We start from the raw sequence: 19,242 nt of genomic DNA, 5'->3' as shown, positions 1-19,242 counted from the left end.
GGAAGAATATTGTTGTTAAAGATTGAATATGAGGGTTCTAGTTTTGTACTGATAAATGTTTACGCACCCAATAATGGACCTGAGCGTGTGAGGTACTTTTTAAAGCTAAGGAATGCTATTCAGAAAATTGATGATAATATTTGTACTATTATTGGAGGTGACTGGAATTGCACTGTTGATTTTATTATTGATAGAAATGGAGAGGAACCCCATCATGAATCAAGTGTTGTTTTGTCAAATTTTTTAAAAGTGTTTGGTTTAATAGATATTTGGAGAAGAAGAAACACAGGAATTAAACAGTATACCTGGCTTAAAGTATCTAATAGTAGGGTTAGTGGAGCCAGATTGGATAGGTTTTATTTGGGTAAAGAATGGAATAATAAAATTACGGATGTTTCTATTTCACCAGTTGGCTTTTCAGATCATCATTTAATATTGTTTGGGTTGAATATGAAGAGAACCTCAAAGCCCAACTATTTTTGGCATTTCAATGTTAAATTATTGCAGGATGTTTTATTTTGTGAGAAGTTTGAGCTTTTTTGGAATGATTGGAAGTTAAAAAAGGATTCTTTTGATAATTTGTGTATGTGGTGGGAGGTTGGTAAAGCAAATATAAGAATCTTTTGTCAAAATTATAGTTTACATTCTACTTCCATGGTGAAAGCAGGGATACAAAAACTTCAAAGAGATATACAAGCTTTGGAAAGTATTCTTGTGAACAGTAATGATGAAAATGCACAAAAAGAGCATCTGAATAAGAAGAAGGAACTTGGTTCATTATTACAAGAACAAGTGAAAGGGGCATTGATAAGAGCAAGAATTTGTTCCATTAAAGACATGGATGCTCCTTCTTCATATTTCTTTAATCTTGAAAAGAAAAGTGCTCAGCAAAAGCAAATGTATCATCTTCGTCGAACTGATGGAGTTATAACTTCTGACCCAGTGGAAATAAGGAAATTGGCAGTTAAATTTTACACAGACTTGTATGCTGCTGAGGCCTGTGATCTTGAATGTGCTTCTGATTTGCTAAATGACCTACCGAAGCTGGAAAATTAACAGAAAGAATCTTTAGATGAACTAATAACTTTTCAGGAGATTTCTGATGCAATGAGACAGTTATCAAATGGTCGTTCTCCAGGAATTGATGGACTGCCAGCAGAGTTTTATCAATCATTCTGGAATGTACTAGGAAATGACTTGTATGAAGTATTATTAGAAAGTATAAAGAATAAGTTGCTTCCTATAAGTTGCCGAAGAGCGGTCCTTTCTTTGCTCCCAAAAAAGGGTGATTTATGTCTTTTAAAGAACTGGAGACCTGTTTCTTTACTGTGTACAGACTATAAAATACTGTCAAAATGTTTAGCAAACAGATTGAAACATACTTTGGAATTATTGGTTCACAGAGATCAAACATACTGTATCCCTAATAGGTCAATAATGGACAATCTTTTTTTGTTAAGAGATGTTATTGATTTTAATCAATTTAATAATGTTGACCTGGGTGTGCTTTCGTTAGATCAAGAGAAAGCGTTTGATAGGGTCAATCATGCATATCTTTTTGAGGTTTTAAGAAATTTTGGGTTTGGAAATAATTTTATATCATATATTCAACTGTTATATTCTGAAGTTTTTGTGATTGTGAAAGCTGGAGGAGGTTTGAGTGCACCAATATTGGTATCAAAAGGCATTAGGCAAGGCTGTCCTCTTTCAGGACAATTATATAGTCTTGTTATTGAGCCACTGTTGTGCAGGCTAAGAAGGGATCTTAATGGAATTTGTTTCCCTGATGAAAACATTGTGCATAAAATATCACTATCAGCTTATGCTGATGATGTTACTGTTTTTATTTCAAGTCAAAATGATGTGAATGCTTTAACTGAAGCTATTGGACAATATGAGAGAGCATCGGCAGCAAGGGTAAATTGGGGAAAAAGCGAGGCACTCATTATTGGTCAGTGGAAAAGTGGGAAAAAACCTCCAAAATTACCAGGTGGATTGTTGTGGGTAAGAGATGGGCTTAAAATGCTAGGTGTTTTTTTAGGAAATAAACAATTTCAGAATAAAAATTGGGAGGGAATGCTGGAAAAGGTATCTGCCAGATTGTTTAAATGGAAATCGTTATTACCACTAATGTCATACAGAGGAAGAGTTCTGGTTGTAAATAACCTGGCGGCCTCAACTTTGTGGCATAAACTCATAGTAATGGAACCACCTGAAAAATTAATTTGTAAAATTCAGAGGACTTTTGTGGAGTTTTTTTGGAGTGGAGAACACTGGATTCGTGCAGCAACACTATACCTTCCCGTTTATGAAGGAGGTCAAGGTCTGGTGGATGTGCGGAGTAAGATCTGTGCTTTCAGAATACAAGCAGCACAGAGATTCTTGTATCATAAGGGCTTAGCATGGGCTCAAACTGCTAAAATGATTCTACAAAAAGCGGGCAGTCTTAAATTAGACAGACATCTGCTCTTAATGGAACTGGAAAAGGTGAATCTGTCTGGAGTTACATCTTTTTATCGGTCAATGTTGCGATCTTGGAGAACTGTTTTTAAAGTGGAAAGAGATTTTGAAGAACCCGGGAGTTGGATACAGGAGGAACCATTGTTTTTTAACCAAATGATCCAGACAAGACTTTTGTCATCTGTAAGTGTGAGCGCATGTTTACAAAGGCATGGCATTGTGAAGCTGGGACAACTTTTAAACAATAACCAATGGGAATCAGTGGATACCCTGAAAGAAGTAACCGGTTTAAAGTCCTCACGGTTGACTGAAAAGCTGGTGGAAGAAATTGTCAATGTATTGCCAAGCAGCTATAGGACAAATATTGGAAAAGAATTTCAATCAGACACGACAGGTGAACCGGACTTTCCAAAAATAAGAGTTGCTGCTGTCGTCAGTGAGAGGCAAGAGGAAAAATCAGCGGCTTCAATTTTATCTTTTGAAACTCCACAGCTGGATTTGTTTGAAAATACATCAAAGAAAGCCATTTATAATGCTGCAGTTAAAGTTTTGCATCAAGGTCTGCTCAGAGGACAAAGGATCTCAGGGTGGCCAGTTCTATTGACACAAGACTTTCTCGTGAGAGACAGGTGGAGAGCCCTGTACAAACCTCCAGTAGAGAAACGAACAGCAGACTTACAATGGAGGGTTATTCACGGGGCAATAGCTACGGACAAACATGTGGCACACCTTAATCCAGCAGTTGGGGTGGGGTGTAGGTTTTGTGGAATAGAAGAGAATTTAGAACATTTATTTTTAAAGTGTAAAAGATTGGAAGGTCTCTTTAATGCTCTTGACAGATTGTTTCAAGCTTTTGGTGAAGAATTTTCAGAGCAAGTGTTTATAAGGGGTGTGAAATATAAGCTCTCAGAAAGAAGAAAGATGGTTTTGTTAAATTACCTAATTGGAACTGCAAAACTAGCAATATGGAAAACTAGGAAGAACCAAGGGTTACAGTTGAATAGTATTAATGCTGAAGTGATGTTTATGAATTTAGTAGCTGGTAGACTAAAAATAGAATTTGCATATTATAGTATTGTAAATAATGAGATGGTTTTTAAAGATGTGTGGTGTGTTAATGTTTTATGTATTGTTCATGATGGAAATTTGGGTATGAATTTTTAATTTTTTAATTAGTTGAGTTGCTAATGTGAAAATTGTTACGAAATGGTTGTTAAAATAAAGTTGTGTTAAACCTCTCTCTCAATTCAATTCAATTCATATTGCTTTATTGGCATGACATACTTGGATACATATTGCCAAAGCATTCTATACATCAGAATAGAATCAAAACAAAATTACATATAATATACATCCATAAAAAATAAAAAATACATTCATATATATATTTATATAAACATTAATGGTTCTACTAATACAGATGTGTTCACTCTTTACTTCTTATTTTATGACATTTGTAAATATGTTGTGCTACCAAAGAGGAAGTAGGTCCTTCACCAAGTAGTATTTTTAATTTGTTGTTTTCATGGAGTGACTGGAACTCAGGAATAATCTGCTGTATTTGACTGTACAGTGAGTCTCTTAGGGATGTGTATTTGTCACAGTGGAGGAGAAAGTGTTCCTCTGTCTCAACTGCTCCTGATCTACATTCGTTACAGATTCGCTCTTCTTTAGGTAACCATGTCTTTTTATGCCGTCCTCTTTCTATGGCTAGCTGGTGGTCACTCAGTCTGTATTTGGTCAGTAAATGTCTGTGTGTTATATTCCTGACTGAGACCAGATACTCAGCTAGACTGTACTCTCTGTTGAGTTTCACATAACATTGGAGACGACTTTGGTCTTTGGTCTGTTCTTTCCAATGTTGTATGTATGTCTCCTTCTCTTCATTTAGAATTTCTTTGATTCTTCCATGTTTCTCAAGTTTGGTGATATTGAGTGCCTTGTTAGTCAGATTGGACACCATTACACAAAGATGACTTTTTTGAGCACACATTTTTTGTGTTTTTAGTGCTTTAAAATGAAGAGAATCCTCAGAACTAGAGTTTAAGTGGATCCAAAACTTTAAAACTCTTTTTTTAATGATTAGATTTAGGGTAAGACGGCCTAGCTCAGCTCTGCAGGCGTTATTAGGCGTGTTTCTGTGGACGTGAAGGATACTTCTGCAGAACTCCACATGCAGAACTTCTAAAGGGTGTTTGTGCCAATCTTTATGGCTGTAGTTACTCGCTGGGCCCCAGATCTCGCTTCCATACAGGGCAATAGGCAGTATGACACTATCGAAAATCTTTGTCCAAATTCTGATAGGGATATTTATTTTGAATAATTTTGTTCGTATGGCATGCAGTGCTCTGCGGGCTTTTACAAGTAATGTTTTTATTGCCACATTGAAATTTCCTGTGGGAGTTAAAACTAGACCAAGATAGCTGTATTGTAAAACATGTTGTAGAGTAGTGTTGTTTAAAATAAATATATGTTTATGTTCTAGATTTCTGGGTTTTTTCTGAAATATCATAATCTTAGTTTTTTGGATGTTGACTTCTAAGGTCCAATCATGGCAGAATTTAGTTAAAATGTCAAGGTTGTTCTGGAGACCTTCAGGTGTTTTAGATAAAATTAGCAAGTCATCTGCATATAGTAAATATTTTACTTCTGTGTCAAATAATTGTAGTCCAGGGCTGTTTGATTGGACCAGTAGATCTGCCAGTTCATTGATATATATGTTAAATAAAGTCGGGCTGAGGCAGCAGCCCTGTCTTACTCCTCGCTGTTGAGAAAAATAATCAGTCCTTTGCTGTCCAATTTTTACTGCACATTTATTTTGGTTATACATGTTTTTAATTAAGTCATATATTTTACCCCCTATGCCACTTTGAATGATTTTATAAAACAGTCCATTATGCCAAATGGAGTCAAAAGCCTTCTTAAAATCTACGAAGCATGCGTATATTTTTCCATCTTTCTTTTGGTGTACATGTTCATTTATTAATGTGTGTAGTGTGTGAATATGGTCAGTGGTTCGATGTTTAGGAAGGAAGCCAATTTGAGATTTGCTGATGACATTGTGCTGCATTAAGAAAGATGAGATTCGAGAGTTGATTATAGAGCAAAATACTTTTCCCAGATTACTGGTAACACATATCCCTCTGTAGTTATTAGGATCGGTTTTGTCTCCACTTTTAAAGATAGGAGAGATGAGTCCTGTATTCCAGACCTCAGGGAAAACGCCTGAATTCAAAATCATATTAAAAAGTTTGAGTAATGCAGTCTCAAATTCAGGAGAGCTGTTTTTAAGCATCTCATTTTTTATGTTGTCAGGGCCACAGGATTTCTTACATTTGAGGGATTTCAGTTTTCCATTAAGTTCTTGTTGGGTTATTGGATAATCTAGTGGATTTTGGTTGTTTTTGATACACGATTCAAGAGCATTCAATTTTTCAAGGACTTTTAACTGGTTGGGATTATTCTCTCTCTCTCTCTCTCTCTCTCTCTCTCAGGCTGGGGTGGAGCGTCTTTTTGGCGAGAGGGGAGAGAGATGTTGCTGGCGTTGTGTAGTAGCTAAAAGACTTGATAGCTGCTGTCGCTGGCTGGTGTTTCGTGATCTTTGAAACTGTGTGCCTAATGTTTGTTGTCTCCCATTTCTTTAAACTGACTCATTAAATTGAGAAAACCCCATTGTTGCCTGATTTCTTATGTTCGTTCCTTTAGCGTGGCAGTTGTGCTGCCCTACATTGCTGTAAGCATTGTCTCCCTTTCATTCCTGAAGCAGTAGGGGCTGGGTGCCTTTTTTTGTTCTTTTTGTAACTCCTTTTCTCCTTTTTTTTTTTTTTTTTTGGGATAGTTATGGAGATAGGAAAAGGACCACTGTATTTAATTTCCTTTTATTTTGTGGAGTTTAGTTAGTAGATGATCGGGTTCAGTGAGCGATCTTTTGTTTATTATTTAGGCCTTGCCCAGCCCTGAACAGGATGCTTCATTGTGTCTTTATGAAACTGAAAGAAAAGTAACGAACACAAGAAAACTGCTGAAACAGAACCTTTTAAGACTCTTAATTTATGTTGCCTCCCTGACCCTGGACCAGGGGCGTAACAGTTACAAATGTAAGTTCAAGACACCAACTAAATGCAAACACTAACCATTATAATGGTTGCTAAAAAATGTCATTTTCTCTCCAGGTGTCTTCAATAATGATCAACCATCACTTAATTAATCAGTAATTATCTCATTAACTTTAACTCGTTTTTAAGTGTTAATTTAACACTCTGATTTTAACACTTTACACTCTTGAGAGTGGATTAAAATAAACTCCCTGGAGAGTTCATTTAACTCATTTAATTCATTTTTGCTGCCAGTACTGTACTTTAAAAGTACAGAACAATATGTAAACTGAACTCTCTCTCACCATTAGGCCATGGGGCAGCCCTACGTTACAATCCTATTTTATAGTTTGAGGCTGTTTCTATGGAGTTGTTTTAATGATAAATGCCCAGAGCACATTATTGTAATGCTAGGGCACATCAAATGTGCGAACACAAATCTCTTTTCTTGTCTTTTACATAATATGTTCCTTTTCTTTCAGTCTGTGAGGAAATGGATGCCTTCCCACATGTTGCTGGTCAATGTTTTTAAAATTATCTTCAATCCTCAGTTAGTAGTCAGTAAACATGATTCATTCAGCAGTCACAGCAGAAGATAGAGACAAATCTATTCTAAGAAGGTTTGAAGGTGTATTAAAGGCAAATGATGGCAAACACATTCATCAAATACTGTCTATTTTTAATGTGTTCACATTATGTTCTCCAAGCCCTGTGCACTTAAAGGTATAGTTCACTTAAAAATTAAAATAACCCCATGATATACTTACCCTGAAGCCATCTTAAATCTATATGAATTTCTTCTTTCAGACAAATATGATCAGAGTTATATCATAAATATGTGCTTCCAAGCTTTATAACGCGGGGTCGGACTCAAATGAGAATTAAAATAGACTACTGTAACATTTCTAGTCATGTAACATGTGAAATGATGTAAGATACTCACTTCAGTGTGTTAAGTTTACAGTGTTTATCCTGCAGTAGAGCAGCGATCTGATTCACTCGTGTGTCTCCTAGTTCATGTTTACTCATATTCAGCTTTCTCAGGAGTAATGGGTTTTTACCCACAATTCCAGTCACATACTGACAGGCTTCTTCTGCAGCAGGACCCAAAAACCTGCAGAAGAGAAGATGAAGTAAGAGTCAATATAATGTGCATCGACATTTAAAAGCCTCCTTTAGCTATCTGAGGTGTAATTGTACAAAAAAATAAATAAATAAAAAATCCATATTTAAAACACAATCACTTTAATCTAGCTTGAGCAGTTGTACATAGAACTTGCTGCTTTGGGACTAAAACACCATCTAAGCTGTTCGCCGATTGAAACGCAGCTGGACTGCTAACCAATCACAACACATTTGGTTTTTCGAACATCGAACAAACATTTTTGTAACATAAAGGTCTAGTTCAAGAGTTCAAAAGTTGAACATTTTTAAATATACAAATTTATTATTATTATTATTATTATTATTATTTTTCATAAGACAGACAAAATAAAAAGCAAATTCTTTAAATGAAACTCAGGGGCAAAAGCTCACTAGATCATGATTCTCAAAAATCTCAAGATCTTTCTGGCTTGTAAGCATGAGATGAGGAAAGTTAGCAAAGGGATAACTAGTTTGTGACAGCTAAGCATTCATAGCAATATATTTTGTTGATCCTTTAATGCCGGCTCTTACACTAAACACTGGAATGCTGATCCACTAAAAGCGAACATGATCTGTGTTTAGACCATCTCTGGATAGTTTTATTTAACTGATGTCTGTGTTGATTCAACAGTAATTCTGCTCATTATGTGAGGAACCACAGGTTCAGACATTTGTGTGTGTTGAACTATCACTGATCCTCTCCTGACACACATCACATGTTTGTGGCCTGTTATAGATCTGCTGTAGTAGATATACAGTGACATGAATCTGAGTTTGATGGAAAATAATTTCCTGCATTCAGTTACATTAAAACAAACAGGATCAGTGACACTGAATTTTTTTTTTCATGAGAAATGAGCACAATAACACAATCATAAATGTTCTTTATTGAGGCACCAAACTACTGAATACCAGCACATCTAGTGACCCGAATGTATGATTAACCTGTAACATTCAAGATTCATCTTCTTCTTTTTTAATTTTTGATGCAACAAAAATTGTGACCCTTACTGAATTAGTGATATAATATAATATAATCATCATACGTATAATTTATTTACCTTATTTCATCACGTCTCACCTCAGTGTCTTGAGTTGACAGTTTGGATCCTGTAGTAAATCATTGAGCTCCTTCACTCCTGATTGTCCAGGATCATTTCCTGTGAGATCCAGCTCTATCAGGTGTGAAGGGTTTGATCTCAGAGCTGAAGCCAGAGCTTTATAACCTTCTTCAGTGAAACTGCAGTTTGAGAGTCTAGAACCATAAAAAAGAAGGAACCAAAAAAATAATAATAATAAATAAACGTTCTGAGTAGGCTGTTGAGTGTACAAAGCAACAACATTTTTTTTTTCAACTTTTAAAAGTTTTTTTTTTTCTTTTTTTTTTTTATTGCCAACAAATATACTATTTACAGGTGATACATCAAAGGCCAACAAAACATACATGACTGTAAACATGATTTGTGTGTGCATGTGAGTGTGCGTGTAAGTGGTAATTATAACTGTGTCGAGGTTGGAACACAAGGGAACATGTAGAAAAGTACCACAGACATAATAATAATAATAAATAAAAATGATGATAGTAGTATTAACAAAAAATGGAGGATGGAGGGTGTGAATGGTACTCAGGGGTCAGGGTGAGGAAGATGATAAATGGCAGTAATAATAATATTAATAATAATAGTAATGATAATAATAATAATAATAATAAAATTTTAAATGAACTACTTTAATCCAGGGTTTCTGCAGATATGAACAAGTGAAATTTAACTTTTTAAGACCTTTTTAATACCACCCTATATGAAATTTAAGACCGAAACCTGTAATGGAAATAGATATTATATTACATGCATATATGTAATATTTAATGTGTTTAATGTAAAAAAGTAAACACAATTTCATGGCTGTCATAAATTAAATTTATTACTACGATATACAGTGAACTTTTCATATCAGCAGATACTATTCCACACAAAATATCCTCATAAAAGTACCACTAGAAATATCTGATGTAAAAAAAATTCTGAAGCAAAATTTTCATCAGTGCTCTATTAGCTTTTACATCTTAAATCTGCATATTTGATTTACCTTTATAAAGGCCTTTTTTTTTTTTACTTTTGAAATGTATGCATTACCTTTGAAATTTATTTTAACAATTTATCAATAAATTCTAAATGGCTGTTAGCAGTGAGATTATATAATTTACACAGCAAAATTACAAGTGAGATTAATGTTTTAAATACATTTATTGATTTATAAATATATACATTAGAAATGTTGGGTGTGGAGGCATACTTTTAAACACCCTAAACTACCAGCAGGTGGCGGTAAGTCATTTCATGAGCGAGTTATTTCAACTGATTCGAGCAAAACGCTGAATCAGAGTAAAACGTTGCTAGGAGAATGCTTCTGCTAATGTTGCATATTGTCTAATATGTAAGTAACTACTTGACTAACTACTTTTTTATTGAGCTAAAATTAATGTAACATTTGTAATTGTGAGAATTTTCAGCAAAAAGCTCACTTGGTATATTACTGAACTATATCATGTTATAAATAAACTATACATTTGAAATTTTTACCTCAGTGTGTTTCTTTAGAGTGCTGTTACATTCATTTGTTTTAAAGTATGTCACAAATTGACCAAAAATACACTATCCATTATCAATTTCTGTTTACGTTGAATGTATTAAAATATGAATCTTGCTTGCCTTTCGATGCTTCGCTAGTTGTTTTTGTCACTTCAGTTTTAATCAGGCAGTTTGTTCGGTCCGGCAAGTAAAAAAAAACATTTTAAAAGTATCTCGAAGGCTGGCGGTCAGCTAGCTCGACCTATATTTATTATTATTATTGAGAACATTATATACAGAAAAAGGTAGTTCGACCCGTATTCTGCTACTGCGATTCTGTCTGAAGACGCAGTAACTTCCACAGAGGGAGAAAAAAAAATCTACAGTTGTTAGCAACTGGCCTTAGTCAAGCCCAATATTCATTTTTTTCAAGCTAAGTATCGCTAAACTTGGACTTCCCCTTAGCTATAAAGTTAAATCCATTTTACTTCTGCGGTTCAATCCGAGAGAGACTCGCGCCAATAACAGAAAGCTGATTGGCTATTGCATGCTGGTCTCATTTGTAGTTTAAATACAGCAATTTATATTTGGAATAGTGAAATAAAGAACTACAACACCACGGAAACAACAAAAAGAGAATTTAAATGAGCTTTCGAGGTAGCGTTACATGGACATCGGAAAAATAAGACCTGTGTAAAATTATTTAAGACCTAGAACAGCGAATTTAAGACTTAAGGCCTAAAATTTTTTATTTTAAAATTTTAGACTTTTTAAGACCCCGCGGAAACCCTGTAATCAAGAATGAGGGGAGGTTTGAGGATCAAGAAGAGGGCAATTCTATTAATATAGTAATTTAGTAATATATAGGATATAGAAATAGAATATCTATAAAATAAAATAAAAATAAGGTATTCCTTATTATTATAAAATTATAATATATATATTACAAAAAAAAACAAAAAAAAAACAAAACACTATTGAGTTATTACACAGCTGCCCAGTTAATCCCCTGCTCACGTCACCCGGACGGCCATCTAGTAGAGGTGCCGTGGAGGCACAGGGCCCTAACTCCCACCCCCGGGCCACCACGCACACATGTCCAGCTTACCCTATTTGTTTGTACTTTTATTTTTATTTTTTAATATTTAACCCTTTTTATCGTGATAGATGAATGTTCAACTAATGTGAGATGCATTAAAAGAAAAGTGTGACGTGCAGCGTGGGACTATCCCTGTGCAGTCACACTTACCCTATGTGTAATTTTTTTTTTTTTTTTTCTCTTCATGATGTATATGTATGTGTATGTCAACTAATGTATAAAGCATTAAAAAGCCAGACATGTAGTGCTAATCAGTGGCAATAAACTCAGGGTAATCTGAAGGTAAAAGGCCTCCCAATGCACCCACCTGCAGCCAATCCGAGCCACATAGAACAGGGTCACAGATGTCACAGCCAACTGGGGCCCAGAGGCAGAAAAGGAGAAAACAGAGGAGAAAAAAATAAATAAAAATTAATAAACAAATACAAAATAAAAGGGGGGGGGGGGGTAGATGTGGTGTTAGGAAGAGAGTTGAAGAAAAGAGAGAGCGAGCTTGAATAAGAGAAAAAAAATAAAAAATAAAATAAAAATTATACTTATATTAATAATGATAATAATAGTGTATAATGTTAATAATTTAAATAAACTTAAATACTTAATTAGGTGTGATATTACAACAATGTTGCTACCTCCTCTTAACCCTCTTTACCCCCTCAATTATTATTTATTTATTTATTTTTCTTTTCTTCTAGATATTGATGAAGTTGTATGGTTGAGGGTGGCTTCAGACAAAGAGGGTCAGCTTGTTTATAAGATTTAACCAAGAGGGTTGTAATTCTGATGGTGGTTTCAGACAAAAAGTGGTGAGTGGGTTCATGATTGTTGGAAGTTTACAAGAGATAACCAAGAGGAGTGTAATTCTGATGTATTTTTTGTGATTGAAGTGAACTGGTTATCCATGGACATGTACTCTATTAGTAAGTTTTTCCAAGATGCAATATGTATAGTATTCCTTGATTTCCAGTTCATGAGGATAGTTTTCTTGGCGATAGTTAGGGCCACTAAGAGCAACTGAGTGTTTGTATTATTTAAGTTGGTTAGTGATATGTCACCTAGTAAACAGAGGGAGGGAGACAGTGGGACGTGACATCCCAGAAGATTTGAGCCAGTTATGTTTTCCCAAAATGTGAAAATAGGTGTCTGGAGTGTTTTGTGTACAATGAGTGCATATTTCTGAAGTAAAACCCATTTTGAATAGTTTGCGTCCAGTTAGATGAAATCTATGAAGTACTTTATACTGTATAAGTTGCAGGTTGGCATTTTTTGTCATGAAGTAGATATTTTTGCAGATTTGTGTCCAGAAAGCGGCATCGGGAGTAATGGATAAGTCTGATTCCCATTTTGCGTTTGGTAGGCTCAATGTGTTGTCTGATTTTGATATTAACCTGTATAATTTGGAGAGTAGTTTTTTTAAGGAAGATATATTAATTAGTTCTGAGATTGGAGGTGAAAGGTCTAGATTAGTTGTACGAATGTCAATTTTTGATTGAATTGATGATTTGATTTGTGAATATTCCAAGAAACAATTACTCCCAATACCGTATTTCTGGACCAAGTGGGAAAATGGTGCCAGGTTATTATTTAAAAAGATATGCTGAAGTTGTGTTATGCCCTTTTCTGCCCATGTGCGTAAATTAAGTGGCTTCTTGTTAACTATAAAATCTGGGTTATTCCAAATCGGGGTGAATTTAGATGGTGCAAGCGTGGAGTTTGTTATTTGGTGAAATTTCCACCAGGCTGTCAGAGTTGCAGCTATTGTTGGCATTTTAAAACTGTAATGTTTTTTGATTGTCCGGTTAAGGAAGGGTAATTCTGAAGTGTTAATGTCCTTACAAATTGTTTGTTCAACATCTAGCCATGTGTTTTCTGATGGGTTAGGGTGAATCCATTTATGTATATATTGGAGCTGGTTGGCCAAAAAGTAATGATAAAAATGTGGTGCTTCCAGTCCTCCTTGTGTTTTTGATTTCTGTAAAGTAGTGAGTTTGATTCTTGGGGTCTTGTTTTTCCAGTAAAATTTGGTAATTATTGAATCTAGTGATTTAAACCAGGTAATGGTGGGCTGTGTTGGAATCATTGTGAATAAATAATTTAATTTCGGGAGTATAGTCATTTTAATTACTGATATTCTGCCCATAATAGATAGTGGTAAATTCATCCAGCGATGAAGATCATCTTCTATTGTTTTGAGTAATGGTGTGTAGTTTAGTCCAAACAACTCTGACAGCCTGGGGGAAACATTAATACCTAGATATGTGATATAATTGGTGCACAGAGGAATCGGTGGTGTCTGGGATGTCACATCTAAGCAGGAAGAGTGTAATGGAAGTATAGCAGATTTGCTCCAATTGATTGAGTATTCAGAAATTTTTGAGAATGAATCAATGAGTTTAATCGTTTCTTGTAATGATGAGGGGGGGTCTTGTAAATATAATAAAATATCATCGGCATAAAGACTTACTTTATGGTGTATATTTAATGTTTGAACTCCTTTAATGTAACTGTTTTGACGGATAGCTGCTGCTAGTGGTTCAATGAAGATGGTGGATAGTGAAGGGGAGAGTGGGCATCCTTGTCTAGTCCCCCGGTGCAGTGTGAAGCTACGTGATGTTAGTCCATTGGTGATAACAGTGGCTGAAGGTGACGTATACAGAATTTTGATCCAGTTGATGAATGACTCCCCAAAACCAAACCTCTCTAATGTGGAAAACAGGAATTTCCAGTTGACTCTATCAAATGCTTTTTCTGCGTCGAGGGAGACTATGATGGTTTTTGCTTTTTTAATTGATGAGTAATACATTAAGTTAAAAAGTCTGCGTGTGTTGTTTGATGCGAGTCTGTTTTTAATGAAACCAGCTTGGTCTGGATGGATTATGGATGGTGTGACTTTTTCTATTCTATGAGCTAGTGCTTTAGCGATGATTTTAATGTCTACATTAATTAGTGAAATTGGACGATAACTTGACGGAACTGTTGGGTCTTTGTTGGGTTTGAGAAGGAGTGAAATTGTAGCTGTATTCATGTTATCTGGGAGTTTAGATTTTTGTTTTGATTCATTTATCATTCGGATAAAAAGTGGTGATAAGATGGACCAGAAGTGTTAGTAGAACTCAGCAGGGAATCCATCTGGACCTGGTGCTTTATTGTTCGGCATTAAATTAAGAGCATTAAAAATTTCATGTTCTGTTAATGGGGCTTCAAGAATGTTTATTTGATGGTTACTAAGTTGAGGTAGGTTGATATTGTTAAGAAATGAATTGATGTCGTCCTGACTTGGATCTTTTTCAGAAGAATATAATTTATTGTAATAGTTTTGAAAGATTTGATTTATTTCTTCTGGTGAGTTGGTGGACTTCCCTGCTGTGTCTGTAATGACTGGTATTGTTGTTTTTTCTTTATTTTGTTTGATTTGATTTGCCAAATATTTACCAGATTTGTTACTATGATGAAAATTTTCTTGTCTTAGTCTCTGAATGAGAAATTGGGTGTGTTTATTGATTAATTCATTCAGTTTAAATTTGTATTTTCTTAATGCAACCTGTGTTTCTTCTGTTGGGTTATTTATGAGTTAATATTTTAAAAGTTTTTCTAATGCAAGACTTTTATTTTAACCAGATTAAGAATCTGTGGTCAAATGAGAAAAGGAAAAACATTAAGGCCTGACACATTTTTAAATTAAACTATACTTTTACCAAGTTTTAGATTAAGTTTGAGGATGATTCTAAGAAAACGTTTACTTTCTGCAAGACTGTTTCAAGATAAATTAAAACTTTTGTTGGTAACACTTTAAAATAAAGTGTAATTTGTTAAAGCTGCAGTCTGTATGATGATATGAAATTGATTTTTATTTTTTTTTTACTTATCATTTTGATGGAGGGTTCTAAAACAAAAAGCTGCAGCTAACATGAATGAACAATGAACAATACATTGCATTATTTATTAATTAAATTAATTGTTGGTAAATATAAATACAGTTGTTCATTATCTGTTTATGTTAGTTCACAGTGCATTAATGTTAACAAACAAAACCTGTGATCTTAATGCATTAGTAAATGCTGAAATTAATATTAGCTAAGAGTGAGACAGCAAAGACTGTGAGGAAAAAATAAATGTCATATTTGTTGAAAGTATTTTCTAAAACTACAAGTCAAGCTGCAATACCAAACAGGACCCCACTGGATGTCAACAGACCACTATACCAGTCGCATTAACCTGACTGTATATAAAAGCATACAGATCAATTCAGAATTATTAAATAAGCAAAAACCTAAAATAAATAAATAAATAAATAAAACATTATGAACTGTTTGAAAGTGGTGATTTGAAGGCAGCTCAACATGACTAGTGAACAGTTCCTAAGTGAATTTTGATGCCCATATGTATATAAACACTGCTGACCATTGCAAACTCATAATAAAGCACACTTCTTCAGTGAATGTCTATTATAAAACACCAGCCAGACATGTGACACTGAAATGTGCTTGTGCAAAAAGCTATCAGACACAGAGTGCACATTCACAGTTTGTTTATTTGCACACTAATAATAATGGACATGCACCTGTATGATAATGTATGACTCCACTGCAGTGGCTGCAGTAAAAAAAAAAAAAAATGTATGGAATTCTACAGTATGAGAACATTGGGTTGGTACTCCACAATGTGACTTGACACTGACTGGACTATATATCCAGAGACAGAACAAGTAGCTTAGAACAGTGACAGCTGTGGTTGAATGTGACAAAACATCCCTTCCTTTCACGTTTTGGTGGCATGTCAGTCACCCTAATTAACAAACCACCCCTGATACTCACATCAGTGTGTTGAGTCAACAGTGTGACTTCATGACTTCATTAGCATTTATTTCACCATTAGACTATTCCAATTTTTCATCACCTCAAAAAAGCAATGTGTTTGTCAATATTTTATAAATGATGAACTATAAATCTACACCGACACACTAATTTCACATTACTGACCCATTCCTTGCGAAACAGCACCAGTTTACAGTCCAGCTGTAGCTTCACATTCATGTTTAGATTAATCAAATTCAGACCTGAGTATCTGTAGTGTGCACTGTGATTTTCTCAGCAGACTGGAGATTTCTGTCACTCCAGAGTCTCCTATTTGATTCCTGCTCAGATCCAGCTCCCTGATGTTTGAATTAAACATTGATGCCAGAGCAGCACAACCATCATCTGTAATACTGATGCAGCTTAACCTGTAGAAGAGACAACAAAAATAATTAAGCTATACATACAATTACGCAAATAGCCGATTTAGCTACTAATTTTATCCACCAATATGAGATTTAGATGATAATCATACTGTGAAAAAAAAGGAAAAAAAAATATTTTACTTAAGTCTAAACCATACTTACAACACTACACAGAACAAGCAGCTTGGAGAAGGATTTCAGCTTTTAAGGATGGAATGACAAATTTAGAAATTAAATATTTATGTCTTAATTACTTTACTTTCGAATGTTAAACCCACAGGCTTTTATTTTGGTGGAAAACTACACAGTGACCTTTAAGTTTTTGTGTAGACAATAATCAAAATACAGACAGGGTGTTACATATCCCAGCAGAGACAGTAATATATTGGATCACTGTTACACAACAATTAAAGCAGCATATCACTCTGTCCCATGGGCAGCTTTGGGGCTCTCTGATCACTGTCTGGTTCATCTTATACAAACCTTAAAAACTTAAATCTGCTAAACCTGTAGTTAAGCCTGTAAAGAGATGGATCAGCGAAACAGAGCAAGTCTTACTATTATGTTTCTATTTAAAGGATTAAAGCTGCTGCCACTGATCTGGACAAGCTCACAAAGAGTGTAACATCATATATCAGGTTCTGTGAGGATATATGCATTCCTACCAGTACTTGTTTAACATTCAACAATGACAAACCATGGTTTACAGAAAAACTCAGACATCTACATCAGGCCAAAGAGGATGCCTACAGAAAATGGGATAGAATCTTCTACAACCAGACCAGGCACACACTTAATAGAGATTAGAGTGGTTAAAAGGACCTATGCAAAAAGGTTAGAAGATCAGTTCACTACGAATTATCCAAGTTTAGTGTAGAAAGGTCTGAAAGCCATAACAAACTATAAGACACCATCCCCAAGCACTGAGGTGAATGAACGACTTGCTGAAGATCTGAATGAGTTTTGTTGTAGATTCGAAACCCGTTCTCACGATCTCTTCACACAACCATTACCACCTCCAGCAATCCCCCTCTCCCCACTCCTCTATTTCAAATCAGCGAAGATGATGTGTGCCAGGTCTTCAGGAAGAACAAAAGAAGAAAGGCACTAGGTCCAGACGATGTGACACACCGTCTTTTCACAGATCTTCAACAGGTCTCTGGAGTCGTGTGAAGTCCCTGCCTGCTTCAAATGAAACATTATCCGAGTTTCAAAGAAACCCAAGATAACAGGACTTAACAACTACAGACTTGTGGCGCTAATGTCTGTGGTCATGAAGTCATTTGAAAAACTGGTTCTGGCTCATCTGAAGGAAATCACCGGACCCTTACTGGACTCCCTGCAGTTTGCTTACTGAACAAACAGGTCAGTGGATGATGCAGTGAACATTGGCTTGCATTTCATCCTGCAGCATCTAGACAGACCAGGGACTTATGTGAGGATCCTGTTTGTGGATTTCAGCTCAGCCTTCAACACCATCGGTCCTTCACTCCTCCAAACCAAACTAAACCAACTTTCTGTTCCTAGCGCTATCTGTCAATGGATCACCAGCTTTCAGACAGAAAGCAACAGCTGGTGAGACTGGGAAAATTTACGTCAAGCAGCCGCACCACCAACACTGGCACCCCTCAAGGTTATGTTCTATCACCACTGCTCTTCTCCCTCTAGATCAACAATTGCACCTATAAGACCCATCTGTCAAGCTCCTGAAGTTTGCAGATGACACTACGCTTATCGGCCTCATTTAGGATGGTGATGAGTCTGCCTACAGACAGGGGGTAAAAGAGCTGGCTGTCTGGTGCAGTCACAACAACCTGCAGCTCAAACAGCTCAAAACTGTAGAGATGATAGTGGACTTCAGGAGGAACTTTCCTCGCTCACCATCATGGACAGGACTGTGGATACAGTGGAGACATTCAAGTTCGTCAGATCTTTCATTTCCCAGGACCTGAAGCGGGACACTTACATCGACTCCATTGTAAAAAAAAAAAGGCCCAAAGGTTGTAATTCCTTCGCCAGCTGAGGAAGTTCGACGTACCACAGAAGTTGCTGAAACAGTTCTACTCAGCCGTTACCAGACAGTTATTGATGTGCACAGAACAGACTTGATGTTATCGAGTCTGTATTTTGTAGCGGAGCCAAACCAGACAGTTATTGATGGGCACAGAACAGACTAGATAATCGAGTCTGTTCTGTGCACATCAATAACTGTCTGGTTTGGCTCAGCTACAAAATCAGACATCAGAAGATTACAGAGAACGTTTTAGACTGCCGAGAGGATTATTGGTGCTCCCCTGCCCACCCTTCAAAAACTGTACACATCCAGAGTAAGAAAAAGAGCTCAGAAAATCACTCTGGGTCCCTCACATCCAAGCCATCCCCTCTTTGAACTTTTACTATCTGGCTGGCGCTAAAGAGCCCCAAATATCAGGACAGCCAGGCACAAGAACTGTTTTTCCCCAAGGCAATCCACCTTATAAACAGTTAAAATGTTCCTCCCATTGTGCAACAAAAAATGTGCAATAATCTGATATTTATTTGCTACCACCTCCACCCTACCACATCCCTACATCTTCTATTCTATACTATTCCACATTCTATCATCTATAGCACAACTGTAAATATCACTTATTTATTTTTCAATTTTTTGTCTTTTTA

The 19,242-nt window shown here is 35.7% G+C and overlaps 1 protein-coding gene across 1 annotated transcript in view; it reads right to left on the bottom strand.

Annotated features, from left to right (window-relative positions):
- Window positions 1-19,242, bottom strand: part of LOC141337933 (NACHT, LRR and PYD domains-containing protein 12-like) — a 97,528-nt gene that overhangs the window by 48,473 nt on the left and 29,813 nt on the right. The window contains exons 12-14 of the mRNA XM_073843508.1: window positions 16,423-16,587; window positions 8,782-8,955; window positions 7,498-7,668 (exon numbers count right to left, since the gene is read on the bottom strand). Coding sequence (XP_073699609.1) covers window positions 7,498-7,668; window positions 8,782-8,955; window positions 16,423-16,587 — 510 coding nt within the window. The remainder of the gene's footprint in view (window positions 1-7,497; window positions 7,669-8,781; window positions 8,956-16,422; window positions 16,588-19,242) is intronic.

Source organism: Garra rufa, chromosome 7 (genome assembly GCF_049309525.1).
Source record: "Garra rufa chromosome 7, GarRuf1.0, whole genome shotgun sequence".
In the NCBI taxonomy this organism is placed as follows: domain Eukaryota; kingdom Metazoa; phylum Chordata; class Actinopteri; order Cypriniformes; family Cyprinidae; genus Garra; species Garra rufa.
The sequence above is the reverse complement of the archived record's forward strand: the minus strand, read 5'-3'. Positions and strand labels throughout refer to the sequence as shown.